Source organism: Nymphaea colorata, chromosome 6 (genome assembly GCF_008831285.2).
Source record: "Nymphaea colorata isolate Beijing-Zhang1983 chromosome 6, ASM883128v2, whole genome shotgun sequence".
NCBI classification, from domain to species: Eukaryota; Viridiplantae; Streptophyta; class Magnoliopsida; order Nymphaeales; family Nymphaeaceae; genus Nymphaea; species Nymphaea colorata.
In genome coordinates, this window is record NC_045143.1 from 16,791,573 (window position 1) to 16,817,163 (window position 25,591).

Below are 25,591 nucleotides of genomic sequence, written 5' to 3' on the forward strand. Positions count from 1 at the left end.
TGTGATGGCAATAAATTTCACCTTATGCTTTCACCTAGCCGCTGTTTTAATCGACAGCTTCCCTAGAAAAGAAGGCCGCTCGATTGGCAATTTTACCAAAGTGTTAGGCTCGTATTAATTATGCAAGCAAGAATGATCTCCCCTTTTCTTTTTGGATGTTCGGACGCGTTCGTCCTTGTACCTTTCATCTTCACATAACTTATATGCTGATAGCTAAGTTGAATAATCACAAGAAAGGCAGCACTTGATGGAAGTGCTGAAATCGTTGTTGATTTTGGCGAGCTTCAACATCAATTCGTGCGTGATTCTTTAGTCCCACCAAGATCTCCAATTTCGGCATCCCTGTCTGGTGCACATGGTGCCTTTCTCTAACTGGTTTCAAATGTGCGATAGAAATCTAGTTCTTGAAAGCTTGAACAAGTCCTTCCTGCTTTCGCAACTACTGAAAGGAATTGGTGTCGCATTCTCAGCCACTGGAGTTGGTGGTGCCACCTTCAATTTGGGAGATGTAGACGAGTCTTTCCGTGTAACTTTCTTCCAATTCCTTTTCCTTCCTCGACACCAAATCCTTCCTTTAACTGTCAGGCCACGGGAGCACGTCTTTATGCTCATGCCAAAGTGCTTCGCCACATATAGGGAGAGATGGGAATGGGATACCCTTTTCACAAGAAAGCAAAGGGATTTCGCCCTCAATGACAAGCCAGTACCAAAACTTTCACAGAGCACGTTCTTTGTCCATTGTTAGAATGAAAAAACGCCTTCCAAGTGGCTGAAATGAAGGAAGTTTACTAGTGAAAAGACGGTAACCGTCCATATCACGCTGCACCATGTGAATTCGTGGTTTTCATGACAGTAAAGAGAGAGAAAGAGAAGAAGAAGGAAAGAAAAATATTGGTAGTTGAAGATGAAACTTTATTAATTAGAAGACACGATGAGCAGAAAGGAAGGCGAAATTATTTTGGGGGAGAACAGGTGATTGATTTGATCTATGAATATATTATATACATTTGCATTGCAGTGGAATCCTTTTACAAAAAAAAAAAAAGAGGATGAATAAAGTCAAATGGATATGTGAAAAAAAAACATACAAAGAATTTCCACCGTCCGTTCCGCAGCAGCCACCTTGTCTGCAGAAGCAACCATCCAGCAAGGTGCTCTCTCTCTCTCTCTTTCCCTCTCGTGTTCTTCTTGGTTTAGCTAATCGCTGCAACTGCAACAACATGCATTCTCTTTCTCATAACCAACTCAATCAGTTTGACATTGATTCGGGGCTTCTCTCTCTCTCTCTGAGTAGGCTGATTTTTTCTTTTTTCTTTTGGTTTTTTTCCTCATTTTGGGGCTTCTTCAGGTTTCGCTTCAAGGAATCACAGGTTGCAGGCCCTGGTTTTATTTGGTTGTGTGTTTTTATATTTTCTGAAGCTTACTAGAGATAATCAGTCCAATAGTTCCAGACACAATTTGGGAGAACAGAACTTATGGTTCTAAAGCTCATTGTGTAAGTTTTCAAAATTTTTTGTTGTTTTTCACTTCTTTGATTTTATGTTGTGTCTTTTTTTTTTAGCTTTTTTGTGACATGAAAATATCGTTCTTCTTGTCAATGGCAACCTTTTCGAAGTATGATGATTTTGTCAATATTATATCAGGTGTTGCTTGAATAGTAAAATGCACATGTTTTATGGAATACGTGGACTTTTCATGGACCGTCTGATGAATTTGATTGATTGATGGTTCATCAGGTGCCATGAAAAGTTGGTTTGTGAAAGTATAAATTGTCTTTCACATTCTTGCAAAACAAACTTAACACCTTGTGAATAATCAACCAAGTCTTTCGGGTGGCTCATAAACCGCCTATGTGCTTTTTGTAATTATTTAGTTCCTATATTTTGTGAACTGTACCATAAGTTTTTCTTAATTTTTTTTTTAAATTTTTAAATAGGCATATTTAAACATTTATTTTTATTTATAAGTATCTCACTAGATATGAGTATTTTTGAATGAGTATTTTTGAATGAGTACCCCTCCAACCAATTTTTCTGCCATGAAACCGGTCACTGGCCCATGCTAGCGCGCCAACCTCCCTTGGAGGCCTCTTTGGCTAATGTTTGATTATTTTTATATGAAGAAAATTCACGAACTCAGAACTTTGGGTTCATAAAACCATAAAAATATGTCCATATCAAACATGGGATAGGCCACAACACGAGCAGGCATCTTTAGAGAGGCGAAAAAAGTAGGACTCGGGGAGATGATCACAAATATAAAATAATAAAAGTGGGACTCGTAAAACGTTATATAGCGCTGGCTTGAGACATGAAAATATCGTTCTTCTTGACAATGGCAATCTTTTGAAAGTATGATGATCTTGTCGATATTTATATCAGGTGTTGCTTGAAACTAATTTTTTGCACCAGATTGTTGCAGTACGATTGCTTAAAAAGTATGTATGCAACTACGCCTTAGAGTCAGCCTTTTTCATAATTCTCCATGGTTGTCATCTCCGTCATTCAAATCCTTATCAATCCACCCACGGATAATCGGATTGGTTTATTTTGTCTGGTTATGCAGAGTTGTTAAAATTTCTCAAAGTTCTCAACCTAGAAAATCTTGCTGTACTTCCGGTGCATGAATACGCTTGGATGCATTTTTAGCTTCCTTTAAAAATAAATGGATGATTACCGGAGCTATTTTTCGTGGCTTCAAACTGGAATCAATGCAAGAAATTGGTCAAGACTTCAATAAGCAGGAAATATATACAGGTCTTTTGAGTAGAGGTGTCTTTGCCTCTCGGCTCTCCCTTTTGTTTTTTTCCATATAGTTGTTAGCTAAGGAAGCCTCTATTTTTTTAATTTTTGGTTTATGTATGATGTTTTTTGTTCATATCCATTAAAAAAGGGGATGGAGGCCTACCTCCAGAAGAAGCATATTTTCAAAGAAACTTTTTCGCCGCAAATTTTCTCCTGTTTGATGTTCATATCCATTACAGATTCAGGAACAACAAACTAAGCGCTCTGTCATAATAGTAAAAACAAGGAAATACCACCAAAAACAGGAAAAGGATTTACATTCCCCATCTCTAGATATCATGAACCTTCGATCAAACGAGAAATTGACGTGAACAGTGGAAACAACGTCTCCAAGCACCAAGCTTTGTACGTTGAAGGAGGAAGGGTCAGATGGAAGTCAAAACCCCTTTTTTTAAATTCAATGACTCGCGTGGGGTCAATCGTTTTCTTTTCCAACTGGGAAGTTCACATGATGGATGGATTCTTGACCTTATTTAATGTTAGTAGGTAGGTCTCCATAGTCAGGTGATAGTTGGACGGGCCAAGCGACGAGCTTCCCACTTCAATACAGAATATATTAGGTGCTATAAAGAATAGCACGGCTCTCCAAACTCGACGGCCCGGGAGCTATCGCATCTCCATTTGGTGATCGCCTGAAAACATGCATGCAACCCACGTGAGCCCGAAACGTAAGGCGCAATTAAACCTTCTCCTCAAATGAAAGGGACGTTGATATTCCAACCAGGGCTCTTTATCAATTACCATGAACAGAAATTTCATTTGCAAACATACTTTTCTACCATAATATTCAACCAGGAGCCATATTTGTCAAAATTTTTATACAAGTGAACTTTTGTAACTGATAATGCCCTTCTCTGGTCTAATAACTATGTGCACGCACATATAATATGATACTACAAATACAAATTTTTGCAAAAATCATGCCATAGAGTTAGAAAAACCCAAAGTTGCACTAAAAGAATGTACCAATCAGAATTTGAAACCAATTTGTTGAAAGCTTATCTAAGTTGATAGTTGATCGATACGAAAAAACAAAGTGAGTTGTATATTGAAAAATGCCCAAGTGTTGATTCTTGTTAACGACCAAGATCTAAGAGAAGAAAGTTACTTGTATTTCTAATAAATCAAACGCTAAAATGCTACCTTCTCTATTATTGGAAAATTGTATTGTAAGGCGTTACTTGCCGAGCCCCCTGAGACATTATTTTCTCCGGCCGATTCTTTATTATCAACAGAATCTAAGGCGTCATTTGGAAGCCCCATATTATTGTTTCCTTCATTGTCGGTGAAATCCCTGTACTGCTATTTCCTGCAATCGACTAGTGGGGGCACCAGCGGGGTGCATCGCTTGCGCCACTCGCCGCTCGCCGCTCGCTGCGGCCCATTGTCCCCGTCCCTGCTTCGTTCCCGCCGCTGCATTCACTTCTCTGTCTCTCTCTAGGCTGACTCATGGCTGCTGCACCTGGATTTAAGGAGAGGCTATGTTGCCATTTCACCCATAATTAGAGGTTTTGAATTGCCAAGGCTTCGTCTCCGCCTCCCACTCATGTTTCCCACGACACTTTCTTAGATCTGACAATCAGATCTTTTCCGTCTCCTTCTCACGCAAGATGAAAGGCCTAACCAATGGGGAGTTTCTGAACACCTCGCTCTTGGTGAAGATCACGGCGCTTGCTGTCTGCTCCCTTGCCTTCTTCTTTTTGGGCAAGCACTGGTCAGATGGGTACCAGCAGATCGTGTTCTTCAGCCGCCAAGACACCCGGACTGGCTCTTCCCCTTCCCCTTCCGTCTCCATCTCCAAGAACGCCAACCTCTCTGCAGACGTCCCCTCCCTAATAGCGAACGTCACCGATTCGCCTCCCCCAGCGGCTGTCCCGCCTCCGCTGCCGGTCCCTGTCAATTTGCCCCCACCATCACTGCCGCCGCCACCACCTCTGCTGTTACCACCTCCTCCGCCCCCATCGACATTTGGAATTGTTGACGAGAATGGGACGATGGCGGACGATTTTGAAGTGGGCGACTTCGATCCTGATCTCGTGGAGAATTGGGGCAACGAGACTGCGAAAGATGGGGCCCCCGGAGAGGATGCCGGTGGCGCCGTACTGAAGGTAGGGAAGTTTCCTCTTTGTCCTGCCAGCATGAGGGAGTATATCCCGTGTTTGGACAATGAGGAGGCGATCCGGAAGCTGGATTCGACAGAGAGAGGGGAGCGGTTCGAGCGGCACTGTCCGGCCGTGGACAGCATTCCAAAGTGCTTGGTCCCGGCACCGAATAATTACCGGAGCCGGATTCCATGGCCAAGAAGTCGAGATGAGGTTCGGTCTCTGTTTCTTTCTTTCTCTCATGTTGATCGTCGTTCTCCAATTTGTCTTCTTCTCGCATATGCTCCTAATGTCTTCCTTCGCAGAAGAACTGCCTATGATGATTACACAGTCCAGTCATGACAGTGTATGACATGGTGTTTTGTCTAGTCGATCCGTCTTATGTTGGAGTTCTGGTTGAATATTATTTTGTGCTTCGAAGCAACTTTAGCTTCCTATACTCCTGATTTTGATATACCCGTCTCAAATGTCAGTTGGAAAATGTACTACATTACGGATTATGTAATCTCTCTGTGCGTTTTCACCTTGTGCATGCGTCATTAAATCGTTATCGGAAAAGAATTTGTTTCAAATATGCTGCTATTTATGTGAAACTCTCAAGTGAGCAATTTTGTTATTGTCGTCTTTGTTTCGCTTTGGAAAAAATCTATTCTAATGCCAGCATATAGCTATTCGTTTGAAGGATCAGATAGTGATTTTACTGTACTAGATTTTGTGTTTCAAGTTAGTGCATTTTGGTTTCTCATGGGTTTCAAAATTGCAATAAAGACGCTTTACTCGTGCATAACCTGGAAAGTGTCTTGATGTGAACTTTTCCTAACTTTGATGAGAAAATGTTTGTTATAAACCTTTCAATGTTATTATATTTTAAGTGATATTAGAAACTAAGAAGAACGAAGAAGGATAAGCATATAATTTAGTTAAAGATAATATGGAAGCGGAAAAGCATACTTAATTACATATTAAAGAGTGGTTAAATGAAAGAAATCTCAAGTTAGGTGTGGTTCTGTTATTTCATCAAAACTTGAGCTTGTTTTTGCAAACGTCATTTGATCACATTGTTTTGATGATTATCTTTGGATTTCGAACATGACTCGGCCACAGGTGTGGTACAATAATGTCCCACATACACGATTAGTGGAGGACAAAGGGGGACAGAACTGGATTATGCGTTCCAAGGACAAATTTAAATTTCCTGGTGGCGGAACACAATTCATTCATGGAGCCAATAAGTACTTGGATCAGATTGCAGAGGTGAGGTTACATTTGTTTGGCTTTAATTGGAGCGCATAGAGGACAATCTATTCTTATTGATGCTTCTTCCGGTTGTGTTTGTAATGTGCAGATGGTTCCTGATATTGCTTTTGGTTCCCATACGAGAGTTGCATTGGATGTTGGATGTGGTGTTGCAAGTTTTGGTGCTTTTCTCCTGTCTAGGAATGTGATCACTTTGTCCATAGCACCAAAGGATGTTCATGAAAATCAGATTCAGTTTGCTCTTGAACGTGGTGTGCCTGCCATGGTTGCAGCATTTGCAACCCGACGACTGTTGTACCCAAGTCAGGCTTTTGAGTTAATACACTGTTCAAGATGTAGGATTAACTGGACCCGTGATGGTATGCCCCATAGCACTTTGTTCACTGTTTCTTATGACCTGTTTTTTCAAATTTTAGAAAAAAAATTGTGTGTACTTTAGTTTGTCATAATATTAAAAAGCAGTTAGTGAAAATATATATATATATATCTATGTGCCTCTGCCTAACAGTTGCCTTGGCACTTGTTTGATGGGATATGGTGGACACTAATTTAAGTGACATAATGTGTCATTGGCACTTTTTTGGCTCAGTCAGGTTAGTTTTCCAAGTACTTCCATGTCCTGTTCTCCTGAAAAGCATCTCTTATATGTTAAGTGTTAAGGGTAATCATACATATATTTTTGGTGATTAAAAATATTAGCAACTGATGTAAATGCTTAAAAAGATCAAACAGCAATATTGACCGATTGGGTGTACTATCACTAGTACCTTTGGAAGAAATGTGCTGGCTAGTATCTCCTCTTCAAGCCTGCTTTACTGTAACACTTATTGCTTACAGTCCAGTTATCCCTTAACATTTCTTGCTTCTTAGAACTTATCTGTAGCTAGTTAATTTTCTAATATTCAGCTTCAGATTCTAAAAATATTTACATGTTCATATTCAAAAGATCAGAAACCCATCAGCTGGTTAATCTTACTTTTGCTGTGGTTATGTACAATATTTCATTTAGCTGAAAAACGTCCAAATGTATCGGATCTTTGATGAAAGCGAATAAAGTTACCAAACCAGGAAAATTGCTGTGGTATGTTTCTCCCATGATCAAGGAGGACAGGAAAATAAGCTTCAGCGTGTCAATAAGAAGATTAGACTGAAGATACAAAAATCTGTTTTTGTACCTAGGCTAGTTGTTCTTTTGCAACTTGGCAAACCTCTTGACAGCTCATACCAAGTGTTTTCTAATGAGTTCATCGACCTCTCTGTAACACCATTTTGAACAAAATTGACCCTCAAAAGTTGACATTTTGTGGAAGTCATTAGTCACTCTTGAGCCAACACTGACCTTATGCGGAATATGCTTGAGCATTGGTAATCGGCCAGTTGTGGTTTGTAACATTGATGTATAGTTGCTGACTAATGCTTTTGACTGCTCAAATATGGAGGTATACATATAGGCTGATGTTGTGGATCTGCGAGTGCATGAATTATCTAATTTCTTGTTTTAGAAGATGTCCTCTTGAGAAAGGTTGTCAATCATTTTATTCGGTTATATGCCTCCAAAAGTTTGCTCTACCTGTTCATATATATTGGTGCATGTTATGGTCCTATGGACATGTTTAGCTGCATAAAGCACAAAGTTCTTTTTCTCAGCATCATCCAGATGCTAAACTGTTATTTATGTTCTTAATATTGGTTTGAACTTTGAATAATTGTGTCTCTGGGAAGTCATAAAACTGAAAATACATCGGTCGTTTCTACTTTACTGATTGCTCATTGCTATCCTTTTGTTTTTGTGGTATTATTTGGCTAGATGGGATACTGCTTCTTGAAGTTAATAGATTACTTAGAGCTGGAGGCTACTTTGCTTGGGCAGCACAGCCAGTTTACAAACATGAGGATAACCTACAGGAAGCATGGAAAGGTATTTTAGAGCACAGCTTCCCCATAATGGATGCGATTCTTATTTCTTGCATTACTTGAACAAAGAAAAGTGAAATTCAATGAACTATTAGTGTGATCTTTAAATATTTTTTGTCCGTACTTTACTCTGTTTCATCACAATGGTTCTGGTATCCCTACAGAAGTGATATTTTCGAGTATTAGCTACCATTTTCTTGTTGTAGATTCCTGCTGAAGTTGTCATGGCTTTATATTTGTGATGTCTAACTTAACCATGTTTCCGTTGTTTCCTGATTCAACTTGTCATGGAGAAAAAGATGCATATATTTTATGACAGCATGTGTTGTGACTCTTGTGAGACTGGGCTGTCATGCTTTTCAAATATACTGGTAAAGATGGTTCTGCTATTCTTTGGGAGAAGAAATCACCAAGTTTCCCTTGCAGGTGTCTTTGTCTTTTTCTTATTCTTCTTCTCTTTTCTATTGAAAAAAAAACACATAATTATCCCAGATCAATAATGTACGTTAAGCAGAACTGAAAAAGCCCAGAGTTTTTCGCTAGATTGACTGGCAACACTTTGAGAGTATATGCTTCTTTTAGTGAGGTCCAAAAGTTCACTCCTATCCGCTCTATGTCACTGTTGGTTTTGTTGTATATCAAAATCCACGTGATTATGTCATTCAGGAAAGAGGGGCACTAATGATTGTGGAAAGAAAAAGGTGATTCAGAACATCAAGTGAATGAAACAGAAATTTATCTATAATACCATATAGAGCACTCCTTCCTGCAGTTATTTGCTTATTGTCAATGGTTTGTTGGTTTGCATTTCATGAAATTCTAACAGATTCATTTATGTTACAGAGATGGAGAATCTTACTTCTTCATTATGCTGGAAACTAGTGAAGAAGGAGGGTTATATTGCCATCTGGCAGAAGCCATTAGATAATAGCTGTTATCTCAGTCGTGAAGCTGGAGCACAACCTCCACTATGTGATTCCGATGATGATCCAGATAAATTTTGGTACTTACGAGATCCTTTTTGCTTTCAGTTTAGTGATGATATTTTGCCAACTCTCCGTTTTCTTGCCTATCTTTCTGATGCAAATAATGAAGACTGAGAGATGCGATTTGTCATCTGAGTTTCTGTTGCTATTTCCACAAAAATATATGAAAAAAAAAAACAGTAGAAGAATGGAATTTTGACCTTTGAGATGGCTTAAGCCAATTAGGACCAGTTAGCTTTTAACATGTATGCTGGTTGTGCTTTCAGTTCTTGTACTAGGACGCTAAGAAAATAGGATCTCACAGAATTACGGATTGCTTATTATCCTAATTAGTAGGATATTTATATAGCCCTAGGAACAAGGCAATCAATCAATATCGCACAGTGGTACAGGATGCGGGCATGACATTTTTCAAGGTGAGGGTATGCACGTGCATGCACATGTGTGTGTGTTTGGAGAGAGATTCAACTATGAATTTTCACACAAAAGCTCAGAAAGTACAAAAATTAACTCACTTGATATACATGATCTAAATTTGATTCAACATGAATTCACATAAAATCATAAGAGCTGAAAACGGTATTAATCAAAGATTAAAATCAGACCAATTCAGTTTTTGTCAAAATAGTCTTCGATACAACCCATATGATCATAATAAACATATTCAGGGGCTGGATAAAAGAGCGAGAGAGAGAGAGAGAGAGAGAGAGGAACATTGCCCTAATCCCTCTTATTTCTTTCTCTTTTTATTTATTGGTCAAAATTGACCAAGTCTAATTTCTGGGTTGATTGCACCTGACTCATTTGACTTTGGTGTTTTGGGAACACATGCAGTGGACATTGACTTTAATGCAGCAATCAATTTGGTGAGTCCATGTGACTTAACGGTTAACGGTCAACATGTTGCAGCCATGCAGATGTGAAGCTGCTTTTTATAGTGAAAATTACCAATGTTATTTCCACCTGTTCCGTTTTGTGGCTATCCTAGTTAATGGTACTCATCACATGTCACCTAATCACATATGTTTGTGCTTGGATAGCACATAACAGTTGAAAGCATTGAATTTGATTAGTTTGTCTATGATGTTGGTCTATCCCTTTTTGCATCTACCATCATGCATGTGTTGAGAAAAAGGTCCCCACATGAAATTTCTCTGTAAACTTATTTGTTTAATATGTTGGCTTATTGGCTTCTTCATTTCTGGTTGGATACTTTTCATTAGTCTCTTCCTTTATCCATCTGTTCATTCTATATTTCCTATGAAAAATATGAACATCTTAGCTTGAAGACCTGTTCTGTGCAAATCTAACGGTCATTGGTACTGAATGCATTTTCAGACTCCCTCTCCTTCATGCTTTCTTACTCCCTGTTTGAGAAAATAGAACATCTGAGCTTGAAGGCTTATCAGATTAAAACTGATCCATTTCCAATAAAAAAAACTTCTGCTGAGCTGTTCATGCACATCTTTACAACTAAATGTTTCTGCAAAAGTTGGCCACTTTTCATGTTATGATGGGTGGTTGCAAACCTGATATTTGTTTTTTACTTGCAGGTATGTGGGTCTGAAAGCTTGTATTACTCGGCTGCCTGATAATGGTCTTGGAAGGAACATAACAACTTGGCCTTCACGGCTGCATACTCCACCAGACAGGCTTCAATCTGTAAATCTGGATGCATATGTTGCACAAAAGGAGCTTTTCAAGGCAGAGTCGGGATATTGGAATGAGATTATAGAGAGCTATGTCCGTGTCTTCCATTGGAACAAGTTGCAGTTTCGTAATGTGTTGGACATGCGGGCAGGACTTGGGGGGTATTTTCCTATTCCTAGTGCTGTCTATGCATTAGCTTGAAACATTTTGTATATTGACAATAAAAGTGGAAACATGGCATAAACCACAGCTCCGTAGATAGTTTAAGCTGATCATGACAGTGTCGAAAAATTGTGGTCCAGCTTCTGACTAGTCCTTTTTTGGCATTGACAGGTTTGCGGCAGCAATGATTGATAATAAAATTGATTGTTGGGTGTTGAACGTTGTTCCTGTTAATGAGCCCAACACCTTGCCTGTGATATATGATCGCGGATTAATAGGAGTCATCCATGATTGGTATATTTTTGTTTTTACATTTGTGTGTGCATGTGTATGTGTGGCTTTTTGCAGCGTTGTTGGTTTTGGTAGAATAGAATCAGTGTTAAGATTGGTACCTATTATCTCGCATCTGTCTATGCGTGTTGTTTCTCCATCATACTGCAACAAGATGGAGGCCGATGCAGCCCCTTTCATTTTTCAGCTGATCTGCACCCGATAAAAGCATGTCAAATTGTCAACCCATATTGGTTGATGCATTGTATGGTTTAGGTTTTCCTTACGTGATGTTTCACAACATTGGTTGCAATTTGCTTATGATTTCCTACTTTGGGGATGGTATGCTGCCTGATAACACTTTCATATCAGGTTGATAGACAATTGCTTTAGAAGTTGTCTAAACAGTAGTCGCCAGATATCTCCAAAATCTGGAAAATTGGCAATATCCTGATATATTTTGAAAATGTTGCTAAAAGATTCTCTCTCTCTCTCTCTCTCTCCCTCCCTTCCTCCCTCCCCCAACACCCACACAACACACACACCCATACATGTACAACTTACCACATGCATTCCCTTTTTTTTTTTCCTTCTCTTCATTGCGATCTGATCCATTCGGTAACTATATTCTCCTGCTGCAGGTGTGAACCGTTTGATACATACCCAAGAACGTATGATCTCCTACATGCAGCAGGGCTCTTTTCCAGGGAGCAGAAAAGGTTCACTAGCTGCATTCTTTCCACACTGACCTCTCTCTCTTAATGTGCACACACACACAAGATCACATACACACAGCTAATCAGCCAGACTTCCATGTGTACACACCGTCATGTTGACATACTCCCATGTGCACATGCATGTGGATTTTTTTTGTTATTGATGTTGCCTAACATATCATCATTTTCAGGTGTGACATTACCAGGATCATGCTTGAAATGGATCGTATATTACGTCCAGGTGGCTATGCCTACATTAGGGACTCTAGACAGGTCCTTGACCAGGTTCATCAGATTGCGCTTGCCATGGGCTGGAGAGTTTCTGTGTACGACACTTCAGAGGGACCCTATGCAAGTCGAAAGATATTGGCATGCCAAAAGCAGATGCTGCGATCTTGAGTAACGAAGGGCATCACCACAGTATTGTTTTTATGGTTATAAGAGATCTAAATTTGTGATCATTTTGGGATCTGCAGAAATTATAGTGTATTTCTGCAGGGCCAAAGGTAAAGCCCGTACGGTTGCTGTGCATGTATTTTGTCATTTATTGGATAATAAGTAGCGAATGAGATTTAGTGGTTGTAACATGCTTTACCATGTATCAGCTTGGTAGTTGGAGCACATTTTTCTAGGTTCAGTGGCATTCAATTGTACAAACATGAAAGAGAAATTAATGCACGAATGCAATTAAGCCATTTGTTCATTTGTCCAAATTGGCTTTGTGTCTCTCCTTTATTAACTAACTCAGTCCATTTTGGCAGAATTTCAGCTTTTGAAGAGATTAATTGCATTTGAAGGAGTGGATTATATTCAGGACGGAGGCTTGTTTTAGATGTTTAGTGTATAACATATATTCTGCTCGCTGACCCCAGCTGTTAGAGATCTTTCTCAGGTATTATCACCTTTAGGAAGCAAAACCGGAAAAAAAGGATTTAGTGCAGTTTACATGTTCTGATGATTAGGCTAACCAGCTCAGGCTTTAGAATGGTCTGACTCTGGTATACTGTAGGGGTCGTCTTGGATCCTTTTTCCTGCCAGAAGGTCAAGTTAGGTCTTGGCTGGAGCCCTGCCAGTCAAGTTGAGAGGTTTACGCTTCTAGGTTTTTCTATAGGAACAGTTGCCAGCTTAGCCTATGGTCTCTTTATCCACTGAAAGATGTAAACTTTCATTGACCTGTACAAGTGTATCATAATTTCTTGATGCTTCCCTGTTTACATCCTTCTGCTATTAATCCTTTGATTAAGCACGTGATTACACATATGGATGATATTTTTGGGGATTGCTCTTCCTGGAATGCCAAGAACGGGTTTTCAGCTCATAGACTGTTCTTTATTCTGCGTTTGCGTATAGTCCAAATGATGTGAGTGTCTCACAAAGCCTTCCACCTTGGGGTGGAAAACTGTGATTGCTGGATTGGGGACGTGTATGTTATTGGCTTTCTGCTTGCTGCATGTCTTGGGTCCATGGATCGTGGGAACGGTCGCTTCAACAATCCTTGAGGAGGTCTGATTACATCTAAACTTAGTTCTACGGATTTGGTGTGACAAAATATCCGTACTAAAACCCCACGGTCCGTCAATCTAAGGATCACTTAACGTTTCCCTTAAGTCTTCTTTTGCTCCTTGAAACTCAAAAAGATCTTATTTAAGATTAAATGGGAGAGTCCGATCATAATAGATTTCATGGGACTTAGATTCCAATGGTCCAATGTTGAGCTAGATTAGAAATGCTCGAAGCTTCGCTGTTTGGCCTTGTTACTTGTTGTAACCTTCACTGGATTTGTGACAAAAAATGTATAAAAACATGCTTAGGTTAAATAATTTATTTAACCGCCTATTTATATGGTACCTAAAGCTTGCATTTGTGAAGTACTTATTTGACATCCATAACATTGCAAATCCAAAAGAATATCAGTTTGTAACTATTTCTTATTTGCTTTTCTTGATGGCAGTTTATTTGATCTCCCTGGTACCGGTTACAATGGAGTAGTCCATGATCAGATTGGCCAACATACAATTCGAAAAATCATGGTATTTAATGGGTAGCATCCCTTTAAGGCATTTTGATCGCCTTCAAATACCACGAGTAATCTTCCTAACGAAGTAAGTGCATAGGATTGAAAAATTCCACCAAGCAATTAGAAGAAAGTAAGAAGAATAGGGAAGAAGAAAAAACCACTAGGGGCCATTTCAAAAACTTGCCCCGAAAATTGAGATGGATTTATAGAGCAATTGTTCAAGTATGTCATTCATTTGTACTAATATTTGGAGAATGTTCATGAAACACTCAAGAGTGTTCTAAATGTGGAACAACTCATTCAGAGTGGAAAAAAGAATCTTAAACAGAACTGTCTAAACCTTTAACTAATAACCAGGAAAGAAGTATGGAATAATCAAATTGTTGCATGATGGAGAAGAAGTAGGATCACATGTGAGTGCCGGACCTTATGCCAGTAGGGTCCAGTTTTGATTTAACAATTCAAATCCACTTCAAACCGAATCTGAATTTAATATCCGATTATTCGAAGCCGATTAGGCTGACTGGAAATTGGATCAGAAACGCTTCGAGACCATTTACATTTTAGGGCTCCCTTCGTCCTCTTCTCAGCTGCTGCAGAAGTCATCTCCCTTTCCCATCGTGACTGCAGGATCCTCTTCTCAGCAGGGCACCGTGTTCTTCGCACTCAGGTATGGAACCGAGACTCTCTCTCTCTCTCTCTCCGGCCCTTTCTGAAACGCCCAAATGGGTCACCCAAAATGTCGCTGATCGGTTTTTCCCTCTGTAGTTTCAGGTATCTTTGGCACTTTTGGCTATTTCGTATCTGTTGAATCGCGTAGCTGAGGAAGAGGTAAATATATGATGTGGCACACCCAAAATAAAAGCTTTCTTCGTTAACCTGGTATGCCTTTAAAGATTTTGCGATTCTTAGATCTATGGTGGTCGATGGATTAATATGATCACGCGTTTTAGGTCGTCATGGAGCGGAACCAAAATTCCCCACCCTTTTCTTCTATTTTGACGTTGTCTTATGTGCTGTTGGCCGATTATTTTCCCCTTCTTTTCCTTGACCGATACTTTGATCTTGGCGCTTTGTTTCTATTCTCAGGTCTGTTCTATGGACTTTGAGATTCATGATTGGTTTCTCTTCGGCTTGTGTTTATTTTGGTTTCTGAAACCCTAGATTTGAGTATGTGAAGAAGCTGGGTAAGCAGATTCTATTTTCCGTTAATTTCGTGGCTGAGGAAGACTAGGGGATGGAATGCCTTGTTTACCAAGGGGAGATGTTGATGTATGCCTTGTTTACCAAGGGGAGATGATGATGCGCGTTCCTTTTGACGATTGAGAATGACCGAGATGTCTTTATAGTTATCTTAGACTACAGCTATGAAGTGAAGGGCATTACGGTTTAGTTAGTTTGTCCATGAATCAGTTGACCGTATTATCGTGCTCGGATTGTTGTTGATTTAGGCGGAATGGTATCTATTTATCCTAATGGTGTAGTGAATACGGCCTGAACTCATGGTGCGCGTTGCTGCATCAACCAAAACCTGGCTGTACGGGAGAGTTTCTGTCGGCTGTCTAGCGGTATCAGAGAATATCGCATTCGTTAACTTGATTGAGTCCAACTTTCATTGTCGAAAATTTCACACCAACTTCCTGCTCAAGTGATGGTGCATGTATTGCTCTTGTGGTGGATCTTAAATGTAATGTGCGTGTTCTTGTTTCTCTTTTATCAATGTTTTAGCCGTCATAACAAAGGAAGATCCTCTTGTGGTCTGGCTTTGTCATCCTGTCTAGAGTAGATCAACATTGTTTCTACCTTGTGCCGCTTGTTGCTCCCCCCTTAATCGTGACCCGTGAGTGGTCAGTGGGGAGCAAGATATTAAAGTGTTGTGACTTAATAGTCACATTTTGGTGCATTTTAATATCTTGATTGTATAATCCCTCCCTCCTTCCCCACAGCACTAAATTTGATTGCAGGAGTACTGACTGTACTGTTGATTGCCCTGAAAAACATTTAAACATGATAAAATGTGTCATCTGATCAATTTAGCTTACCAAGTAACTTATAATAAGAATGTGATATTAACATTAGAAAAGAGAGAAACAAAAATAAAAGCAAAGAAAACATGAAAGTAAATTTAATGCATTATTATCGCCATTTTTTGCGTCTTTTATTCCTCTTCCTGATGCTGTTTACAGAAAGAACATCGGCACCATTAATGAGATATTTGAGAATGAATTTTTGCCATGGTGAAGGATTTATATAATTTTATACAGTTATTTTTATGTCTTATCAGTTTCTCATTTTATTTTTATCTATTGTTAGGATTATCTTAATTTTTAAAAAATTGTGAGATTTTCCAGAGAAAAACTGCTTTGCTGAAAAATATCCAAGGAAAACCTTGCTGTTAAAAACCTGAAAATGGTATTTATGTTTGTATTTTAGAATAAGAATCAAGGTCTAACTGGCTTGAACTGAACGTAGAAGATACATTCCGTTATCCTGCTCACTTTCCCCTATTGAGTTCTTTTGCAGTTTTGAAAGGCTTTTAAAAGTTCTAAGGTAATAATACCATGTTACTTAAAGGTGTTTAGAGATCCTTCCTGCGATCGTTCAGTTTTTATAGAGACGGAATGCAAAAGAAATTGAAAAGGAATGGTAAGTTTACAGCATTGTCACAAATATTATTCTTGGGAAAATATCAATGAGGTTTTCTCGGGTATTTTTCAGTGTTGTTTTTTCTCAAAAAAAAAGTATCTGTAAATTTAAAAAATAAAGAATTACAAAAATTGGAGAAAAATAAAATAAATGGAAAACATAATTTTGCCAAAAAATCAGGAAAAAATCGCAACCATTGCAAGATATTCATTTTCGCTGAGATTTTCAAAATCTTGTGAGATTTTCCCGGAATTTGCGTTTTACTTGTTTTTCTTGCAATCGCAATATCTGTGACAGTGGTGTATAGAAGTGAACAGCACCACAACCACAAGGCTGTTTTCTGTTGAGTACGGTGGAATGTAATTGATACATCAGATGTCTGTATCTCGATTGCGAAGCAGTTTTCCTACTGTTATTGATTCTGTTGTTCAGTTTTCCTAGAGACAGAACACAAAAGCAATTGAAAAGGAATGGCAAAGGAATAGAAGTGAACAACACTATAAGGCAGTTTTCTGTTGATTACGGTAAAATCTGCGCCTCGATCTGTCAGAGATAACCAACAATGCTTTCCACTCCGGTGATTGCCACTAGAATAGGATCAAAATTTGGCGGTTGTTAGGCCTTTCTTACATTGGTCTTGCTGTCTTTGTTCTCCTAGTAGGATTACATGCCTCTCATCCTCTTTCATGAGTAAATTTTCTATTGCTTAGTCGACCTTTTGCACTAAATTTTCTATTGCTTAGTCGACTTTTTGCACAAGGTGATTAGTGGGCTTGTTGACTTTAGCTGAAATGGCATGGCTTAATACCTTTTTCTATTGCAGATGACGGAGGCTCCATTTGGATCTAGAGAGAAGCTTCTCAAGAAGCAACAGTATTTCCAGAGCGTCCACAAGTACACACACTTGAAAGGACCATTTGACAAAATAACCTCTGTGGCCATTCCGCTTGCCTTTGCAGTCACTTGTGGAACCATGATAGTAAGTTTTTTATCACAATTTCTAAATATCTCGTTCTACTAGTGTCAGAGGTTGCTTTTTAGAGAAGAAATACCCTTTTTAGTTTCACGGTTTTTCTGCAAATGTTGTTCGTAAATTAATTTTCTTTTTCTGAAAATTTGGTGTCATCTTTTTGTTTCAAAAATGAATAAAGTAAATTGTGAAATAAAATTAAAACGCCCAAAAGTGAAAGCTGTATGGATTAAAGTAAATTGTGAAATAAAATTAAAACGCCTATAGATTTCAAAATTTCTGGCTTTGAACCTACATATGCATCGGTTTTGTATCATAAAAGTAAGATTTGTGAAACTAAAAACGCTAAGGAGTTTATTTGTAGAGTGCAAATCGTCATTCCCCCGCCTAGAGGCATGTCCATGTCTGGCATGTCATCTGGATTCGCCGTCTTTTCTTAACACTATGTCGGTTTGCTGAACTACTGCTGCACCACCTCACCCCTACAGCTTTGTCAGCTGTGACTTTTCTTTTTCTTGTTTATATGTCATATTTCATTCATTTGTTTCGACAGTTAACTAAAATACTTTCAAGAGGAAAACAGAAACTCTCAGATGAAATGTCTTACCGTGTTAAAAAGCAGTCATGCTTGTTCTCTGACATATTTCTTTTGCATACCAGGTTCGTGGGGTGTATAACATGGCTAATGGGATTGGAAAGAAAGAGTGAGGGCATCAGGCTGTAATTAATGAAGGAGAAGTGGTCCTATCTGCTACTTGGATGTTAAATTCTTAGCGAATTTTTTTTTACTTGCATTTAAATAAATGTGACAAATTTTCTGTTTTAGAATTTCTGGAATACTTTGGCTTCACAACTTAAAGTTGTGACAACATGTTCTTTTGTTATCTAGACGGGTGCTTTACATAAGGCTTTGAATGCTTGCCTGATGCTGTTACCGTTTGCATCTTGAGTTTCAATCGTTAGGCATCTTTATGTGCTAGACCTCTCATGGAGTCCAATTCAGGTCGCCTTGTGTGTTGGTCAACTTGCACCATAAACTTGTGGATGCTCTGAAAGCGTGATGGGTTCACTGATCTTGGCACTGATAGGGAAATGAATCGTCTTGGTGGTATTTCCCAGTGAATTGGTCCTCGCTTCTGTCGTCGATCACTCAATTTCATTTTCTGTCCAGTGAGGACAAAAATTTGATCCTATGTGATGGTTTTGAATTTCAGACCATGATCACGCGCTTCTTGAAATCGCTCTATCTGGGTTTTATTACGTTAAACACAAGGGTCAGGTTTTAGATCATGATCGAGTTTCCGCCGATTTAGAAGTTCGTGCCCTTTCTACATTTTTATTATTCTAGAATCCTTGTGATTTTCGTTTACCCATGTTTCTCTTGTTTCCGGATTTGCGAGATCTTACCATTGAAAGAGTCCACAGCTTATGCATTAGGGTTATAGTTTCTTGGAGCAGGTTCGTCACCCTTGCTTGTAGATGCCTTTCATCGAAAAAGTTATCCGTCGTACGGATAGGATAGCCTTCTGTGAAGCAAAGACGCCCTCATTATGATTCGCCTTTTCGACGAAGCAAACACGCCCTAATGACCGTGTTATTGACCTTTCTTGACACGATATCATGAATTTAAATAGAAAGTTCACTCACTTTAAGTAGTGGCTAAAGTGGTCTGCGTGCACCCACGAAACATTCTCTTCTGTTGACAGCCTTGACCTTTGATTTCAGTTGCATCTTGCATGTATTCCTTGTTTTATTTATACTCTTGAGGAGATTTTACAGCAACAAAGCAAAACGGATGGCTATTCTTGCACTGAAAGAATTTATCAGTTATGCTGTTTCTCTTTTGTCTTGGGTTCTTAATTCTTGATTTAGTATATTACCCATATCCTTAGTTGTTTCTTTCCCTTGATTCTGTGTAAGTATCTTCATATATGCAGTTTTGCAATTGGACTTTCTTTGAGTTTGAGGGAGAAGATGATTATATATAATTATTGCTTCTGATCATTCCACTAGTCTACGCTGCTGCTTGGACGAAAGGCGCTTCTCAATGAAGTATGTAATAAGAGTGCAAATTGAGCTTCTCCAGCTTGAAGATCTTAAACGAAACCTCCTCCTACCCAGTTCCTACTCGGCTGGGAAAACGAATCTGTCGTTGTAATGCTCTTGCATACTCAGCATTCAGCTGGTTGATGAGATATTTACATTTCTCTAGTGGAGCTAATGAATGGTGTCCAACTTGAAATAATATTATGTAGCTGGTTCATGAGAATCATGAGATACGTGCATTTCTCTAATAAAACTAATGAATGGTGCAAACTTGAAGTAAATTGATGTCAACGAACTAGAATCTCAAGGCAGAGTTGAGGAGATTAGAATACAGGATTCCATATTCAGAACTCATATTAATGCTAGCTAAATGGAGCTTCAGATGATGTGTATTAATTGCCAAGAACGTGAATTAAACTCTAGAATATTGATCCTCATTATTACGTAAAAACCGTAATCTTTCGTCAATACTAAAAAGCAAGTGTAGTCTATAAACTCTTTTTCATTTTTTTTTTGGCTTATCGGATTTTAATCTTCCGTCTCTGTCAACATTAAATTGGTTCATAGAATTTATTGGAAGGAACAGGCAACTCCGCCCGAAGCATTAAATTTGTTACTTTCGCAACATATGTAACCTTCTAAAGGAGTGCCACGTTAAAAGTATAACCTCATTTATTGACTACTATGTTTTTTTCCCCGAAATAAAAAAATACAACTGACAAAACAGTGGTGGAAAGTTAATGAAGAGAAAATGAGCGGCGATGAAATTTACGAGAAAATGGTGGAAATTAAAAAACTTGTTTCAAGATTCCCAACTCGTCACTCTTCACATCCTCCTCTTACGAGCCCTGCCCATGCCCTTGCCCTTTGGGTTCGCGATGGCTAGCTTAGGACTTGGCTAAGTAGGTCAGGTCCGTCACTTTGTTAGGTAGCCAACTGTGGCTCAACATCCACCACCGACGAAACAGTGGTGGAACTTAGTGAAATGTGTCAACGTTGTTATGGCAAAATCAGAATTGGACACGCCACCGGCCTCAGGCATTGGATACCGAGGATCTTTAATATATGGCAGGGGCAACTCGTAGATGCCACCAAGTTTTAAGGGATGAGACAAGCTTGTATCTTTCACCGGTCCTTCCTCTATGACGGCTGCTAATTCAATGAAGAAGCTCGTGGCTTCAATTTGTTTAGCGCCTTCTCCCCGTACCTTTCAACTCAGATGGTATTCGATACAAAGAACATTGTATTTTTGGAACACATCATAAATACTGCATTGCGCTTGATTTTGATGGATCAGTAGCGGAGCTACAATGTGGCTGGTGTAGGCGTTGTCTTCAAAAAATCTCATTACAGCGAAGGTGCCCACATCAGACGCATGTTGGCGACTCAAAAGAAGCAATATTGACGTGTATTAGGATTAGAAGTTGGTTTCGATTCAATCGCTGGCACTATAAATGGATCGGAAACACGGAGGGAATCCTGTTGAAGTCAATTATGAATTCAAAAACTTGTCATATTAATAAGAATCTGAATTGATTAACGAACAAGGTAGCTTGGTTTCCTTGTATCGTCCAACAGAGAACAGGTGAAAACACGCTGTGTGCATGTGAAAACGAGTTTGCGTCGATTAATATATTTTACGCCAAATATACTTTAAAATAATTGTATGAGCTATAGTTTATTTAAAACAATGATAGGAACATGGCCCAATCTGAAATGCTAAATGAGAATGGGGTGGCAATGAATATTCACTTCTTACTCTAATGGTTGGAATCTGAAAACGAAGTGCCAGATTTGAACCAGGTATCTGAAGCGAATCTATTTTAAGCCCTGATATTTGGGTCCCGAAGTCTTACCTGAATTTTGTTATCCAGATCCAGGTATCTTTGTGTCTTGATATTTTAAGCCCTGATATGGTGCAAACAGAAGGCAAGACGGCTCACATTTAAAGGGTTTAAATGTTTGCATTTGTTGTCATGTTATTCTTTTGAGCGGGTACGTAAGAATATGCTTAAGGGGTTTTACATCAAAGACATTTCCCTTAATTAAACATTAAAAAAAAAAAAACTATGAGCGTAACTTGAATGTGATTTGACACATAATGGCTGCCAATCCTATAATTATAAAAGTAGATACTGGCAATTCGTTATGAGTTGCCATCAAGTTATACTATTATTCCAACTTTTTTTTTATATAATTAATAATCAATCTAAACCTTAGCATAATTATTATGGCGGTCATAATGTCAAATTATTTTACCTGAACATAATTCTTGAAGTTAACAACTGCCCAAATGGCATGGGTCTCAAATATGTAATCTGTTCTTACGTACTTACAAATACAATGGCTTGCTCATTATGGCCATGTGCAGCTCGACCAACACATCAAACCCGCCTCATGTAGCATCTTTCCCACATGACGCAGTACAATTATATCCTTATGGCATTTCAAAAAAAAATAATAATATGCATTAACATATTGCCCAAACTAGAAAACGTCAACTTTTCTTTAAGGCCACATTGTTGCCAAGAGGCTCTCAAAGGACTAGAATCGCCAACTCTAGAAATTTATCAAGATCTTATGAAAAGCCAACTTTTGTTTTTTACTTTGTGAACTTCTCAGTTTACCTATTTATAAAAAAAGAAAAATCTTTCCCCATAGTAAAAGATAAAAACCCTCCAAGTCACAATGTTCTGACTGCTGAACGCGACACGTGCAGATAAAAATTCTGCTTCAAAAAGTAGGTCGATTCTCATTCAAAACAAAAAGACGCGAACGAAGAGCAGATCCGTGATGGTTTTCCTGGGAGATATTTATTTACTTTTCGTATTTTTTATCAACCAAAGACTGGTGGGGGGGGGGGGGGGGGGGGGGAATCTGTTCTGCTCCTCCCGCTGCCATAAAGAATGCGGGACGCAGAACTTCGCGTCATTTACTGGCGAAATTTGTCCGACGTGAGCTCTCACCAGCCGGCAGCCCCGAGCGTGTGGAACCCAAAAGCCAACCGTATTCGAACAAAACCGCTTGCTGCGAGAACGTTCCTGTCTTATCGCGGGCCGTGAGAGAGCGGCCACAAGTGGCGTGCCTTCCTTCCCTCCCTGCAGATGGGCAACGAACGGGTGAGAGCGTACCTCATCTGCCATTCAGCCGGAGTTTTTCTTTCTTCTTTTCCTTTTCCCGGTTCCCTAACTCGAATCGGAAAATGGTGACTCGGTTTGGACTTCGTCAACAGTATTCTCCTCCTCCTAAACCAGAACCAATGTAGATTAATTTCGTTTGTTCAACTTTTTGTTTTTTTTTTTCCAATGAGAATTAGTCTTTAAGTGAAAAATTTATTTATTTATTTAATTTTAGGTGAGTAGATTTTTTTTTCTATCATTCCGAAAAGGTCATTGTCCTTCCATGTGCTCGTTGCCCCCAAAATTTATAAAGCATGCTTCTTCAACGCCCGAACTACCTTGCCGCTCAATACAGTACTAGTCTTAATATATAAAACATGCTTCTTCAAGACTTTTATGATTCAAGAATGAACACACTGGATTGTGACGAGGACCACAAGTATTGTAATTTAAACTTCCTTATAAATGAACTGCCTTACCGCCCAATGCACTATTGCCTTGATCTTAAATGAACAGTTAGTATTATAAAAAAAACATAATGATATTACACTTAATTTTCAAACACCACATCTTTTAGAAGGATACAAAAACATGCTCACGTGTAAGTCCTTAGTTGCGAGATCGATCAAAGGTTGTAAAAAAAAAAAAAAAAAAAAACTTTTGAAATTCGAGTTCCTCACGCAGCATATCTCACTAAAAGTTGTGATCTTTGGGGAAAAAAACATAGCTGCTTTTGCTAGCACATAGTTTGGGCCAACAGTTTTTTGTGTTTTCGTAGCAACAAGTTGGTAAGATGGTCAGAACGTGGCACTATGGAAAATAATGAACTTAAAAACTATAACTTGCTTAATTAAAGACTGTTATTTTGTTATATTGGCCCTTTCATTTGCCACTGGCTCCCTTTGTGGGTCCGTTTCGTTTCTGGGCCCACCACCTAATATACTCCACCCTGTTGAAAAAGTCGGTCTTGTAAAAATCGGTCGGTTCTTGAATCCGATGTGAATCGTCTCATTCACCGACTTTACTCCAGAAATCAAAGAACGAGACTCCAGGATAGTGCCTCTCTTTTGCGGTGGCGGCTTTCATTCCAAAATAATGAAAAACTGTCAGTTCTTCATGAACTAAGCAATTTTTATAATAATTTGATCCTTTGGTCGTTAAGTTTGACAGCTTAATTAAGTCAAGAAATCTCTCAATTTTCCAATTCTTATGTTTTGATGTGACAGTAAGTTCACTCATGTTCCGAAGCAGCCTTAAACTCTCGAGTGAAAAGGAATGGGTTTCGGTCTCTTTCAAATATGTCCGATTCAATAATTATATCTTTAAAGTACTCTTTTTCAAAATATTAAAGAAATCAGTTATGAGATTAGGGACTGAGCCAAACTAGTACTCTTTTTCCAAGTTGTTTAACGACTTTCTGAAATATCATCATAAGAATAATATTTTTAATTGTATGATGAATAATATTTCTAATTGTATGATGTGTGTGTGTGTGTGAGAGAGAGAGCTGAAATCTTCTAGCCCTCCATCCAATTATATATGTTGGATGCATTGCATTGAGGGGTGTGATGTGAAAGGCTGAAAAAATTTTCTGTCTTATGATGTGAGGAAACTACATTTAAGAACTTTTTGTATTTTGGTCTCTCCATCAAATTGGGAGGAAAAAAAATGTAACATTTTCAAAATATCTCTACAGCTTCCTTGTATTGATAACGTCAAAATGTTTGACAGCAGCTCTTGCAACAATATTTTTGAGAAGAGAGGGTTTTTTCAACTCTAATATTTTTTATTATGTCATAGCAAGATACTTCTCACTTACATGTCACCTCACTTCGTAGATGAGAGTTTTCACATCAGTTCGATTGCCATAGGTGTTATGCTTTTGAAATAAATAAATAAATAAAACAAAAATATCAAGTTGAATTATATCATCTATAGGCCTCAATGCACCTGTAGGCGAAAAGAAAAAGAGTGGGGAGATGGGGGGGCGCAGGAAAATATCATGTTTAGTCTCGTTCTAGCAAGCTCAAGATCTGGACCACCATGATTTTAAGGCTAAGGAGTGAAGCTTAAGGTGTCGTGGATATTAACTGTAAGGACCCTATTAGCTAGACTTTGATATCTCAGCCACATCTTCATATTGTGGCCTAAAACTGACCAACAAGATCAATTTCACCCCAAAAAGTGAGATCCAACATGAGACTTTCACCTCATACATAGCTAGCAGTCTGATTGCATGTTATATCTGAACTGAACATGGTTAATCAAGTGGGACAATCTTCATTTCTCCTGAAATTTGAAATGCTTAATGATCAAAATTCATATTCAAGGGCAAGTATATACGTGTCAGGTAAGAGTTAAAAGATCTAAATAAAAGCTCAGTAAATAAAAAACATCTTTTGCAACGGATGCTTCATCAAGCCAATCTTTCAGATGATTAGTAGTAACAATACATTGTAAAACTATATTTGCAATAAACTAATCGCTTTTTTCCTATAAAGATGTAGAAAATTCATTAGGATGGTAAAATGGAGGCTCTGAGAGGAAACGTTACACCCAAAAAGCTAAAAAACTTATTTGTGCTAACCAGTGCGCGGATCATAGGTTTGAAATATCTTTTTCGCATATACTGATGAATATTTAGTTGCTGAAGGAGCCGCAAAAAAAATTGAGGTGAAGCATCAACTGAATCTCTGTCATCTTTTTGTAAGACAAGGCAATCTTTTCGACAAGGAAGGCCCCAGAAAAACATAAATAAAAAAAGGTCTGAAAAATATTTTTCTCATTTTTTAAAATATATATATATGTGTGTGCATGCTTCCAATCGCGGTTGTTTGATGCATTGAGCGATGTGCTGTGAAAGGTCGGAAGGTTTCTTCATCCAAAGCCGGACGAAGAAATCCACAAATCCTACATATAAGATATAAAATAT

General features: G+C 38.6%; 2 protein-coding genes across 3 annotated transcripts; both read left to right on the forward strand.

The window, feature by feature from the left end:
- The first annotated feature begins 2,140 nt into the window (after positions 1-2,140).
- LOC116255691 (probable methyltransferase PMT11) lies at positions 2,141-12,574 on the forward strand. The gene is made up of 9 exons (XM_031631598.2): positions 2,141-5,119; positions 6,011-6,160; positions 6,252-6,522; positions 7,971-8,081; positions 8,921-9,080; positions 10,617-10,874; positions 11,047-11,169; positions 11,787-11,864; positions 12,053-12,574. The coding sequence occupies exons 1-9, from the start codon at positions 4,415-4,417 to the stop codon at positions 12,258-12,260; spliced, it is 2,064 nt and encodes a 687-aa protein (XP_031487458.1). The 5' UTR covers positions 2,141-4,414; the 3' UTR covers positions 12,261-12,574.
- A 1,828-nt stretch (positions 12,575-14,402) lies between these two features.
- Positions 14,403-18,437, forward strand: LOC116256921 (uncharacterized). Of its 2 annotated transcripts, none has more exons than XM_031633493.2 (4): positions 14,403-14,548; positions 14,647-14,709; positions 17,348-17,503; positions 18,155-18,437. In XM_031633493.2, exons 3-4 carry the CDS (start codon positions 17,348-17,350, stop codon positions 18,200-18,202), a joined length of 204 nt encoding a protein of 67 aa, XP_031489353.1. In that variant the 5' UTR covers positions 14,403-14,548; positions 14,647-14,709; the 3' UTR covers positions 18,203-18,437. The 2 variants fall into 2 exon arrangements, with proteins under 2 accessions (XP_031489353.1, XP_031489354.1); XM_031633494.2 differs by having other exon boundaries at positions 14,408-14,548; positions 14,653-14,709.
- The last annotated feature ends 7,154 nt before the right edge of the window (positions 18,438-25,591 follow it).

What these genes read in the sequence shown, in the direction of transcription:
- LOC116255691 (XM_031631598.2), top strand. Translation starts at nt 4,415, where the DNA reads ATGAAAGGCCTAACCAATGGGGAGTTTCTGAACACCTCGCTCTTGGTG. An exon ending in ACTTGGATCAGATTGCAGAG is followed by an intron (nt 6,161 to 6,251) that starts GTGAGGTTACAT and finishes TGTAATGTGCAG; the next exon opens with ATGGTTCCTGATATTGCTTT. An exon ending in ATGCGGGCAGGACTTGGGGG is followed by an intron (nt 10,875 to 11,046) that starts GTATTTTCCTAT and finishes TGGCATTGACAG; the next exon opens with GTTTGCGGCAGCAATGATTG.
- LOC116256921 (XM_031633493.2), top strand. Translation starts at nt 17,348, where the DNA reads ATGACGGAGGCTCCATTTGGATCTAGAGAGAAGCTTCTCAAGAAGCAA. An exon ending in TCACTTGTGGAACCATGATA is followed by an intron (nt 17,504 to 18,154) that starts GTAAGTTTTTTA and finishes TTTGCATACCAG; the next exon opens with GTTCGTGGGGTGTATAACAT.